The following is an 11,205-nucleotide window of genomic DNA, read 5'->3' on the forward strand; positions in this document are numbered from 1 at the left end:
TGTTATAACAAACTTTTTTTTGGTAGGAAATTATTACGTAAATGAGGTGCTCCCGCTGTGCGGTTCAGCGTGAGGGAGTGTCAGACTCTTACTTAAGTACCTATTAAAGCCAGAATAACTTTTTCACCCTTGGATAACAGCTCCGTAAATAAAATCTAAACTACCCAAAGTAATGTGCTGGAATAGGTACCTACTTAGGTATTCAAATTTTCATGACTCTGTTAGTAAGTAGCATAGAGCGACTAACCTTATTAGGTACATCATCATATCAGCCTTCTATATTACACTACATACATTTTCGGAACCGCAAAGTTAGTCGACAAGTTCTTAACCTAAATAAAATTATGTTAAGCTTGCCATTGTTTGTTCAACTCAGTTCATAATAAACCATAAAGGTAGAAGTGCCTACTTGACACCGTAAGTAGATAATTCCGACATAAGTATCCATTGAAAATGAATGACAGCCATTTATAAACATTGCTATTGTAAGTAGAAACATACAGTTGTAAAAATAATTAAGGTTTTGTGGTTGAAGATACTTGAGGAGTAATAAAATCAGTCGAGTGATGCGTCACGTGGTTTTTGCATTAGGCTGACCGCCCACGCCCGATACTAATCGGTGACCGATTTTTTGTAGGAGAAAAATATAACACCCTGATAGAAATAGCGCAAGACACGTCCTGCAACAAGTCGGTCAGAAAATCACTGTCAAAGCGTCCTCTCTGTCGTGGAGGTGCAGCCTTTTATATAGCAACAAATGCAATGCCAGATTAACCGTACAGCAAGCAGCAGTTTCACTTGTTTAGCTGTAAAGAAATCCTTACTGACTTTGTTTTTTTTTTAAGATTAAGTATGACTTGGAAAAAAAACCATCCGCAATTATATTAGGTAATAGGTTGCGATTTTGATATGCTCAGACAGCAAACCTTATGACTTGCACATAGAGGTGGAAACTGCGTGAATTCGATATCAATGATGCTCGAGGTTTACAAAGCAAAGAGTTCAATTTGTTGAATTATTATTTATTACACAAAAAATAAAACACACATTTCTCAACAGAACACATTTAATGACAGAAAGATAATACAAAACAAATATCAACTGAGAAAAAAATAAACATAGACAATCATTTCCAGAACTTTCTTAAAACAAAACTCAAATCGCCATCATACCATACAAAACCACCATTTTGACGTTTCTGATACTAGTCCTACGAGTATGCGAAATTACTCTTAAACTTAAATGCCATAAGGATCAAAATCCTATAAAGAAGTATTTAGTTGGCCTTCTGGAAGTATTGCTTGCTTCCTTGAGGATTGGGGATAATTGTGGCCGAATTTGTTTCTGGGTTCCAATTGGCTGGGCACACTGAAAAACAAAACAAATAAATTAAAAAATATATCTTAACTAATATTAAAAATTCCTAATATTAAAATGCATAAGTAATTCTGTCTGTCTAACGCCAAAACTACTGAACTCGTTTGAATGAAATTTAGTACGATATAGCCTATAGCCAGAGAGCTAAATAGGTTATTGTTTATCTGGGTACGGGAAGTTGTTCCCGCGGGACGTGGGCGGAGCCGCGGGGTATAGCTAGTCATCTCATAAGCACAGAAAAAAAATAATTTCAATATTACAGTTCTTGTCAAATATCTTTGCCGTTCCGAAATTGGCTAAAAGTCACTTCAGTTAAAACGTAAGAACGAGGCGTCTGTGATTCACACGGCAAAGCTATTTGACACGAAGTATATTAGGCTAACATTGGCAAACCTATCCTATCTAAAATATAATAATGCCTGAAAACTGAAAGTGTTACATTCATACTTGCCTGGATTTGAACCAGTTCATAGGTACTTTGAGCGGGTAGAGCAGTTTAAAATAGTGCTTATTAACTTTTAAGCCCCAAGCTTATTGTGCTAAAATTCTTCAACATATTTATCTGAATAACCTGTAATATTAAAAACTAGCTGTTTCACCCGCGTCCCAGCAGAATTACTTCTCGCTCGTACCGGGATAAAATATAGCCTATGTATAAATATACTCAGGGATAGTGGAACTTTTCAATAGTAAAAGAATTTATGAATTCGGTTCAGTAGTTTGGGCGCCTTTAGGATAAAAACTGTTTCCTCTTTATTATATTAATATAGAAAACAGGCTGTTTCTCACGATTCAACGTATCTCGAGGAAACTCGTTCACGCATACGACATGGGCTTTTCTTTCAAAACTCACTATCGCATTTATAGTATAAAAATAATAAATAGTCGATTTCTTTTGAAGTGAAACGTCGCAGCGCTCTATTCGTATTACGGACGTCGAACAGAGATGGCAGAATGCAGGTAGGTCAGGTGCCCTTCTTCTAGGTCAAAAACGTACTGTTAGCACAAAGACTTGGTTATTTATTTATGTGTTAGCATGACCAAACTATGAGTTACGAGTTAACAAACGAAGCGTTCGGGTTTTATAACATCTAAAAAAAATGTTGGTATTACAAAAAATGGGCGGGTTCCAAAGAAATCGTATGAGGGCGAAGCTAGTAACGTTCCTCGACCCCCGAACACCCGCATTTTGGCGAGGCTACTTTCTTAAGAGATTTTGCGTTATGACATCTCCTCTAGTAATTTTGTTCTCAATGCTTTTTGCATACCTTCACCATGTTTGTCAGCAAACTGGAAGGCTTTCACAAGCCTTAGGGTTTCGTCAACTGATCTGCCGACGGGCAGGTCATTGACCGACATGTGCTTTAGAACGCCGTTCCTATCAATGACAAAGAGACCTGAAAAATCAAATACAAATGTTTTAATAAACTAAATTACTGATAAAAACAATGTCACTATGCTCTATTATTAAATTTTTCATGTGGTTTACTTATACTAGTTAGTTTCTCAGTGTATATAACTAGGGATTTGTGTACCTAACACTGGAAGATTTTTCAAAAATGGGTTATGTACTTTCGGAGCATTTGTTTGTGATAGAAACGAACAATTTTTTATGTATTAGTTTAAATGTAAAAATTCAAGATACAAAATAATTACCTCGTAGCGCAAAGCCGGCGTCTAGGAGAACATTGTAGTCTCGTGAAATTGTCTTCTGGTAGTCAGAAAGAAGAGGGATTTCTATCTTGCCAAGACCACCATCCTTTAATGCAGGAATTATTATGTGTTATAATAATATACTGTAGCGGCACTACAACTGTTAACACCGCCATCTACACAGTCGCCGACGCAACTCTCAAACAAGAATCCTGCATCGCACATGCAGTGTTCGCGCGCACATTAATACGCATAGATCACCCCGACAACAACTGTCGGGCAGTAGCCCACCGGACAATATCACCTGTCCGGTCGGAGGATCCTCCCTTTAGTGCGAGGTATGATGAGCTTTACTCTCTGCTCTCATACCTCCACAATACCAAGACAAGATCATATTCAGTTGTTATCAAGTAACTATTAAGGTAATGTGTGATTAATCACAAAAAACTATATTACATTAAGAATGGATTGGCAATGTTTTTGGCTATGATATATATTTTTTTAATTCTTAAGTAAAGCATTGTATAAGCTTTACATATTACTAACAAGTTTCATCAAAATCCATCCAGTCTTTATGTGTGAAAGAATAACAAACATTCATTAAAAAAAAATTCGCATTTATAATATTAAAAGGACTACAATTTACGGTTCATAATACATCTTAAATAAATACAACATACCTTCCTAGGAGTGTTGGTCCATGCAAGATGGCTGAATTCAGAGTCAGTAGACACACCAATGACTTGGCAGTCAATGCTCTCAAACTCTTTAGCTCTGTCACTGAAGGCTATCAGCTCGGTGGGGCAGACAAATGTGCTGGAAAAAGTAAAAAAATATATTATATATTTTTCCAAAACGATTGAATACAAGAAGTTTTACAATGGCAACCAACTAAGAAATGAGGAATTAATATGTTAGTAAACTATTTTTGTGAATTATTTATTCATATTGTAACTCTCTTAACTTTGTTGCGAAAGAGCTACATGCCTATTTAATAAAAAAAAAAAATTTGAAAGGTAGATAATTAAAATTTTTCTTAATAGTTTAAAATAATTCTATGGCCTACCATTTTACCTCTTTCTTTTACAGATATTTTTTTTAAAAAAACAGAGTTTTTTTTTGTTTTTTTTCAACTTCTTAAACAAAATACTTACAAATCTAATGGGTAGAAGAGCAGAACAACATATTTTCCATTGTAGTCTGATAGTTTCAGCCTGTTGAATTCACCATTAACTACTGCAGTAGCTTCGAAGTGAGGTGCGGGTTGCTGGACCTTTGGTACAAATGCTGCACTGGCTGGAAATAATATTAAATGATTAATGACAAAAGGTAACTTATATGAGACTGTTTGATGAAAGTTGTGGGGAATGAAAGCAGGGAAGTGTAACCCAATGTCTACAAAAATAATCACAGAATCCTAGCCGGCTGTCACCTACGGTGGCTGTACTCATATAGAGAAATCAGCCAGTAGCACCAGGCCTTATTATAGAGCACAAGAATTTGTACAGACACAGGTGCATTCTCTATTCCGTCAGGCCTTATTAGGGTCAGTGGGTTGTCTTAGGGGCGCATGGATCAAAGTTACACCAGAAATAACCATATATTTTAATAGATTTAAACTTGGAATAACTTTATTCCATGTTATTAATAAAGGGGATATAAACTAAGAAATGTAAAGTTTATATTTTGCTTAAAACTCATTGTAATAAAAACTTATCGCTATTTTGTAGGTTATGTAACAAACAAATTACAAAAACAAAAAAAAACTTACTAGTAGAAAAGTTCAAGACCTTCGCCGAAGATATAGCTGGGGCAAAGACCTTTGGAATTAGAAAAAAAAATGTTAGAGGTCATCATTAGACAGCTTTTTCTGGATACTTTTATCATCACAAGAACTTACCCTGCGAGCCAAAGTTTTTACTAGGAACGACATGTTTTACTGATACAGAAATCAAATTCAGGGAAATACTAGATTTTCTATATCTAAAACCAGTGATAATATTCTAGTATTTTCTTTTCTTTCCGGTTAGAACGGAATCGTATCGCTTTTGTCAAATGAATTAGATTGGAAATGACAGTGACATAATATTGTCTGTCATGACAGGCCAGCTGTCTTTTTAGGGTTCCGTAATCAACCAGGAACCCTTATACTTTCCCAATATGTCCGTTGTCGTCGGCGCGCCGTCCGCGTCCGACGCGACATTCCAGTCCATTGTCATTTACATTGATAAAGACAATTTTTATTTAAGTAATGAGTTTTTTTTGTACGGAAACAGTACCAATCCATGGATTCGTCAAGAAAATTATTAAAGTAAGTGTTTTTTGGGACTGCAGCAATGTAATCCTCTCAAGTTAATGTGACCGACGAGAAACTACGGAACCTTACACTGAGCTTGGCCCGATATGCTCTTGACAGGTTTTGTTATAACTTGTCATGTACATTCAGTCGTCAGTTCAGAAATAAATTGTTTTATGCTGAATGTTTATTTTTTTATAGCTCAAATAAGTACTTAAAGTTGAACTTTTTCACGACAAAGAAGTCATTTTTGGATCCTAACTGTTATACATACCGACCGCTAGTGCAACGTTTATATTGTTGAAATTGTTTTTTGTTCTTGAATGAATTTTAGGACCGTAACATATTTCTGCACGAAATAGTTTACGCTATGCGATGCACAGAACATATATACTCTAAAGAGAAGAATAACGACTACATACAAAAAATTTATAGACAGTTTTGCTGCGCGCCATCTAGTGGCACCCCAAAGCGACTAAAGGAAGCGAACAGGGCGGGAAATTTGAAATATTTTAAATGAAATTACCGCTTCAAAACTGAATTCTTCTTTCTAGTTGTACAATAAGAATGCCTAATTAACTCAAATTAGCACTATATAATGTCGTAAATATTGTATTATGCTAATTTGAAATAATTTTTAATTCCTATTGCACAACCAGAAAGAAAAAAAAGTAACTTCGTTCATTTCCTACTTTACTAAACGTTAGCAAAAAAAAAACACTCAGGTATAGTAATAATTATCTATATTTGAAATTAATAAAACAAATATTTCAATTTATTTGTGTTTTAAAATATCAATTTTTCTATTTAAGGAAGCTTTCGAAGCTTCCTCTGAGAACTGACGATTTTTTAATGTACAGTGCCTCTTTATGCAAATATACAAAGTATTTTCTGTAAAATAATTAAGGTTTTTCTCCATATGTGCTGGACAAGCCTTTAAAAACTCATGGTTTACTGTTTCCACAATTTTTTCTTTTACTATTTTAAGCACATGCTTTTGGTGTCCTATATCGTTAAACATTCGGTTTGCCACCGAAGCACAGGATTCCACATAATTTATTATATTAATGTGAGGATAATTTAAGCTCTGCTTTTCGGAATTATATTCTTTGAATTGAATAAATAAATGTTCTACTGAACAATTTTCTTTAGTTAATAAAATGTTAAGACAGCTTGTGCAGGTACTATCAAGTTTTTTAATTAAAAATCCACAAACATATGCACATGCCTGAGCTTCACTACTTGTTGATTCAGCATTACATATATTTTCTATTTCTTCAGAGAAATCTGAGGAATATGAAATATTTTGTAAAGTTGTTGATATTGCATCATTTGTGCATATATTTGTGGATTTGGTCAATAAATCTTTATAATTATCAATTATACTTTCGCAGTAATCGCTTTCGCAGTTTCCTGTGCTTAGGTGAGCTAGGTTGCTCAAGATAGAAGTTTTTAAGGCCGCAACAAATTGTCCAGCTGTAGGGTTGTAATTTGCACCGCAATTACTCCGAATGCAGCCAAACAGGTTTTCTAGTGGGTCCTGCTGCAGTCTGCGGGTGGCAAGACTTTGAATATTCGGATGTTTATTACGGAGTTTATTCCACAAAAGTTCAACTGCATTCAGAGTCCACACCCATCCTTCTTTTGAAGGTGGTGTGCGTGTGCAGCCTATAAATTTTAATGAATTAAAAAATAATTTCATTTCTTTAAATAACTGGAGATGAGGTGTTGTTTGTTTTAAATTTGTCGCATGTATTTTCCCACGGCGCAAATCTGAGGAGTCGCTGTTGACAGAGTCAAATAGCATGTCCATTTTAGCTATTAGACCTGCAGTTACAGCTGCTTCTGAAGTCAGTACGCCTGAAAATGGAAGTAAAAATGTATTCAAACAATGTCTTTATTGCTTAATGAATATTAAAAAAACAGCTTTCTGTTGATAGATTAAAATAAAATTATTAAAACATTATTTATATACCTTCTGAAATTTTTGCCATCATCCCAGCAGCAACTGTATGGCTCAAGGTTTGTGCCGCCAATTTCACCTTCATTTTTTGCTTGCTGTTTGGATTGAGGTGTTCTAATTTTAAACCCGGAGCAAATACAAAATTGGGGTTCTGATTGTCCAGATCATAAAAAGTTTTGATATGGCTCCATTTTGCAACACCTAAAATAAACAAGTTCATTTAATAAGGAAATGAAATGTGTAGATATTTATCATTATAATGTGAACACTTCTTATAATATTCTTAGTTCTTACCTATTCCACTTTTGTTGTTTGATGTTATTTGTGTAGTGCACTGGATATTGTATTTCAGAAATAAATTTCTGAAACACTTTAGCAGATGAGGTGGGTCATACATACTGATAATGTCTATATCATCAATAGTGATGGAGGGCTTTTCACAAGTGGCACCCAAGATGGATAAAGCTCGTCGATTTACCCCATCCATGTCGCAAACCGTTGCCGCTATGCTAAGACCCGCCTCACGACATTCACGTACTATCTGAAAAAATAAAATAAAATTCAGTATCTAAAAGAATTCTTTTATATTACAAATTACTTTTTCTAAATATTAATTATAATATTTCAGTGTGCACAGTACTTGAGAAAGATAACAATAGAATAGAGTTCTGTGTTTTATATATGTAGCTGTAAAATAATATATTTTGGATTGCTTTGATAACATTACCTCTTTTATCAATACTGCTAGACGGTCTGCTGTTACATACTCGCTGGATAAGTAGTAAGCCACGGGCTGCTTAATCTTTTTTCTAATGCCAGCTATCATGAACACTAGAGCATGTGTTGCTAATTGTGGCGATCTGCCTTGAAAGCCATGGTCTTGAAATCCTTCTATTGTATCTGTCCTTCGGTTATACATTATATTTTTTTTAATTGACATTTCATCAAACATGATAATGTATTCATTGTCAGATGCACTTTGAAGTTGTACTGTTTTTTTTAATACAGAGAAAATACATTTATTGACTCCTACTTCGAGGGAGAGTTTGCTCAAAAGACATTTTAAAGTAGATTGAGCTGGTAGACAAAACAATCTTCTCATCAGTCTATAACATGTTGGTGATCTTTTATATAGTCTCAGCGCTGTTATTTTTTCTTCCACTGTCCATCTCCTTCCTTTGGTTTTTTTTTTTAAGTTTTTTATCTGTGCTTGCAGCAACAAGGCAAATGTAGGAGTCAATTTTTTCATCAGTTTATCAACTGACTCGTTTTTACTAATTTCTTTCAGGATATCCTTATTTTTCAATTTTTTTATTCTATTTCTTAATTGGCAAATATGTTTCAAATGTTTTCTGCATTTTGACAACAGATATTTTTCCTTTGGAGTTTTATTTTGCCTTATATTTGTTGGTATCTGAGGAGTGATAATTTCACTCAGCACTTCATTTTCTTCAAGCAACACATGTGAAGTCCCAGGTAGAGGTTCAGTTTTATTTTGCCTTACATTTTTTGGTGTCTGAGGAGTGTTATTTTCACGCAGCACTTCATTTTCTTCAAGCAACACATGTGAAGTCCCAGGTAGAGGTTCAAGTATTGGTTTTGGCTCAGAATAGCAGTTGGTTATATCTTTCAACACTTGCACCTGACAATATGCAGGGCCTGGTTGAGGTTCAGCCTGAAATTTAAGTAAAAAAAATGTTGTAGTAGTATTAGTAATAATAATTATAATAAGCATAATACAGCCCCGCAGGGCATCTGAGGCGGATGACGGGGAGTAGCGACCCCGCGGGGCTATATATCCGAGTGCTCCAGGGAGAGTATACTGTCCCCCACCTCCGGCTTGCCGGAGTGAAGCATGACGGGGGATAGGTCTCCCGCCTCTTGGCTTGCCTTCATCGGCCGGTCAGAGTGGAGTCGCTAGAGCAAGGTTAGTCCTGCTCGGAGGGTAGGTGCCTCGTGGTAAGTGGCGAGTGGGCCGGTGATGCTGGACCCACAGGGAGCGCGTGATCTGCGTTTAAAGTCCGCCGAGGTATCCTCACCCTTCTCAGCCGCTCATGTCCCTGTTGCCCTCTTGTTGCTTTTCAGTGACTGATTCCCGGGGGCCCAGTAAGTGAGTTGGCGAGTCTCCACCTGCCATTTTAACATGTATTTAATACATTGTCATCGGCAGGTGCCATAGTTCCCGTAGTTTCCCCATTCCTAGTCCATTAGCATCCCATCACAATAGCCTAAGTAGTTTTCATCCATAGTTAGCAATAGTTTAGCACAGAACCGGGGATTGTCCTTGGGTACATTTCTATAGTGTATACAGGGATAATCGTCGGTTTTGTGTTACCATTTCATTAAAGTTGTCTCAAAAGGGCTTCAGCGTGTTGGCTTCGGCCCCACGTTCGCCTTCCAAAAATCCGGGACTCTGTAGTCCCGTGGTCGGTTAGAAGCATAATACTACTTACTACAACATAAATATACATAATATACAATCTCAAAATCCCTAAAACATTCTATAACCTTTGTTTTTCTATAGATGTTTAATGCGGCTCCAGCTTTGTTGGCTAATCTAACAAATATAAACTAATTGTGTAGGTATCACTTGGGAACTGTAGTTTCTTGAGACAAAAGTAATCTTTATTTTAATCTGGGTTATGGTCTGTGACAAATTTTATCCAAATTCATTTAGGGGTTCAGGGTGGTTAAGTAACAAGCTTTCAAACATCTTCATGAACTTTTACATTTATAATATTAGTAGGATATCTCTTAACCTTTCAAGTAGCGCAATTAAAGACTTAATATAAGAACAATAAATGTGCAAACTCTGGCGTTCGCTTCGGGGTTAATGAATTAAAGCTCTGGATCACCATCCATGTTTTCCCTATTCCAACAATTTTATTATGAAACTACTACCATGAACTTTATATTTTAGTTTTCAAAAGATTGTATTTGTAAGATAACTAAATATATAATTACCGCTTTGATGTCATCTGGAACTGCAAATCTATGAAGCTTCTTGAAAGTTTCAGGGTAATCACTAAATGAAGTCCTTGGAAAATGTCTATTGCAGAGCATTTTATGTTCTGTATGAAGTTTATGCTGGAATTCTGGTGACCAGTATTCTTTATCAGGAAAACAGTACTTTGCCCATAATAAACAGCTGAAAAAAAAAAACTGTATCAAAAATAAACAAACTTACTAAGGTGGTTGATTGTGAACCAGAATCAATCTAAATATTAAAAAACTGTTGTACTATATCTGCTTGTCCACCGGTATTGTTTAATCAGTTTGATAATGATAGAAAAGAAATTGTCTAATTTGTGACATTTGAGCTCAACCTAAGAAAGTATCACTTGTTCGAAGCCATGGTACAATCAGACAACATACCGTGAAGTGTTCGTTTTGCCGGGTTTCGGAAAGCGAAACAATGTAGTCAGTGAGTCCTCAGCCGGTGAACGTCCACACTTAAGACATCGTCGTCGACTTTCCACGTTTATTACCGACGACATATTCACTTTTTAAATCACTTTCTCGAAAAAGGTACAGAAACAGAGTCACTTTCTCAAAAAACACACAGAGTCACTTTCTCAAAAAACACACAGAGTCACTATCTCAAAATATTTGTAACACTGAGTCGAAAACTCGAAACAAACAATAATAAAAGCTTACACGTTACAACACGAGATGCTACGGCAAACTTTTACAAACATTCCGCCATCTTGTTTGGCATAAACGAAACGACATCAAACTTCAGAAATGACATTAGTGGTAAGATTAGGGACCTAAATTTCATAAAAACGTAATTTTTTAGTCTCGAGTATTAGGTCCCGATTTTTTTTTTTACTCTAGCCACACTTGAAATAGCCCTTGTAGGTATGTCGTTGTTTCGACGTATAGAGTCGACCCCCCCTGATGCGATGTCATGAAT

At 35.7% G+C, this 11,205-nt stretch overlaps 2 protein-coding genes across 2 annotated transcripts; both read right to left on the reverse strand.

Moving 5' to 3' along the window:
* Positions 1-1,048: 1,048 nt before the first annotated feature.
* Positions 1,049-5,043, reverse strand: LOC124642018 (peroxiredoxin-2-like). The gene is made up of 7 exons (XM_047180313.1): positions 4,931-5,043; positions 4,802-4,850; positions 4,185-4,326; positions 3,711-3,846; positions 3,034-3,136; positions 2,646-2,774; positions 1,049-1,368 (listed from the first exon to the last, which is right to left on the reverse strand). The coding sequence occupies exons 1-7, from the start codon at positions 4,961-4,963 to the stop codon at positions 1,277-1,279; spliced, it is 684 nt and encodes a 227-aa protein (XP_047036269.1). The 5' UTR covers positions 4,964-5,043; the 3' UTR covers positions 1,049-1,276.
* Positions 5,044-6,052: 1,009 nt separating this feature from the next.
* LOC124641914 lies at positions 6,053-11,191 on the reverse strand. The gene is made up of 6 exons (XM_047180174.1): positions 10,665-11,191; positions 10,254-10,437; positions 8,017-8,964; positions 7,584-7,830; positions 7,302-7,490; positions 6,053-7,186 (listed from the first exon to the last, which is right to left on the reverse strand). The coding sequence occupies exons 1-6, from the start codon at positions 10,784-10,786 to the stop codon at positions 6,102-6,104; spliced, it is 2,775 nt and encodes a 924-aa protein (XP_047036130.1). The 5' UTR covers positions 10,787-11,191; the 3' UTR covers positions 6,053-6,101.
* Between the last annotated feature and the right edge of the window lie 14 nt (positions 11,192-11,205).

The sequence above is a fragment of the Helicoverpa zea genome, chromosome 23, assembly GCF_022581195.2.
Source record: "Helicoverpa zea isolate HzStark_Cry1AcR chromosome 23, ilHelZeax1.1, whole genome shotgun sequence".
In the NCBI taxonomy this organism is placed as follows: Eukaryota; Metazoa; Arthropoda; class Insecta; order Lepidoptera; family Noctuidae; genus Helicoverpa; species Helicoverpa zea.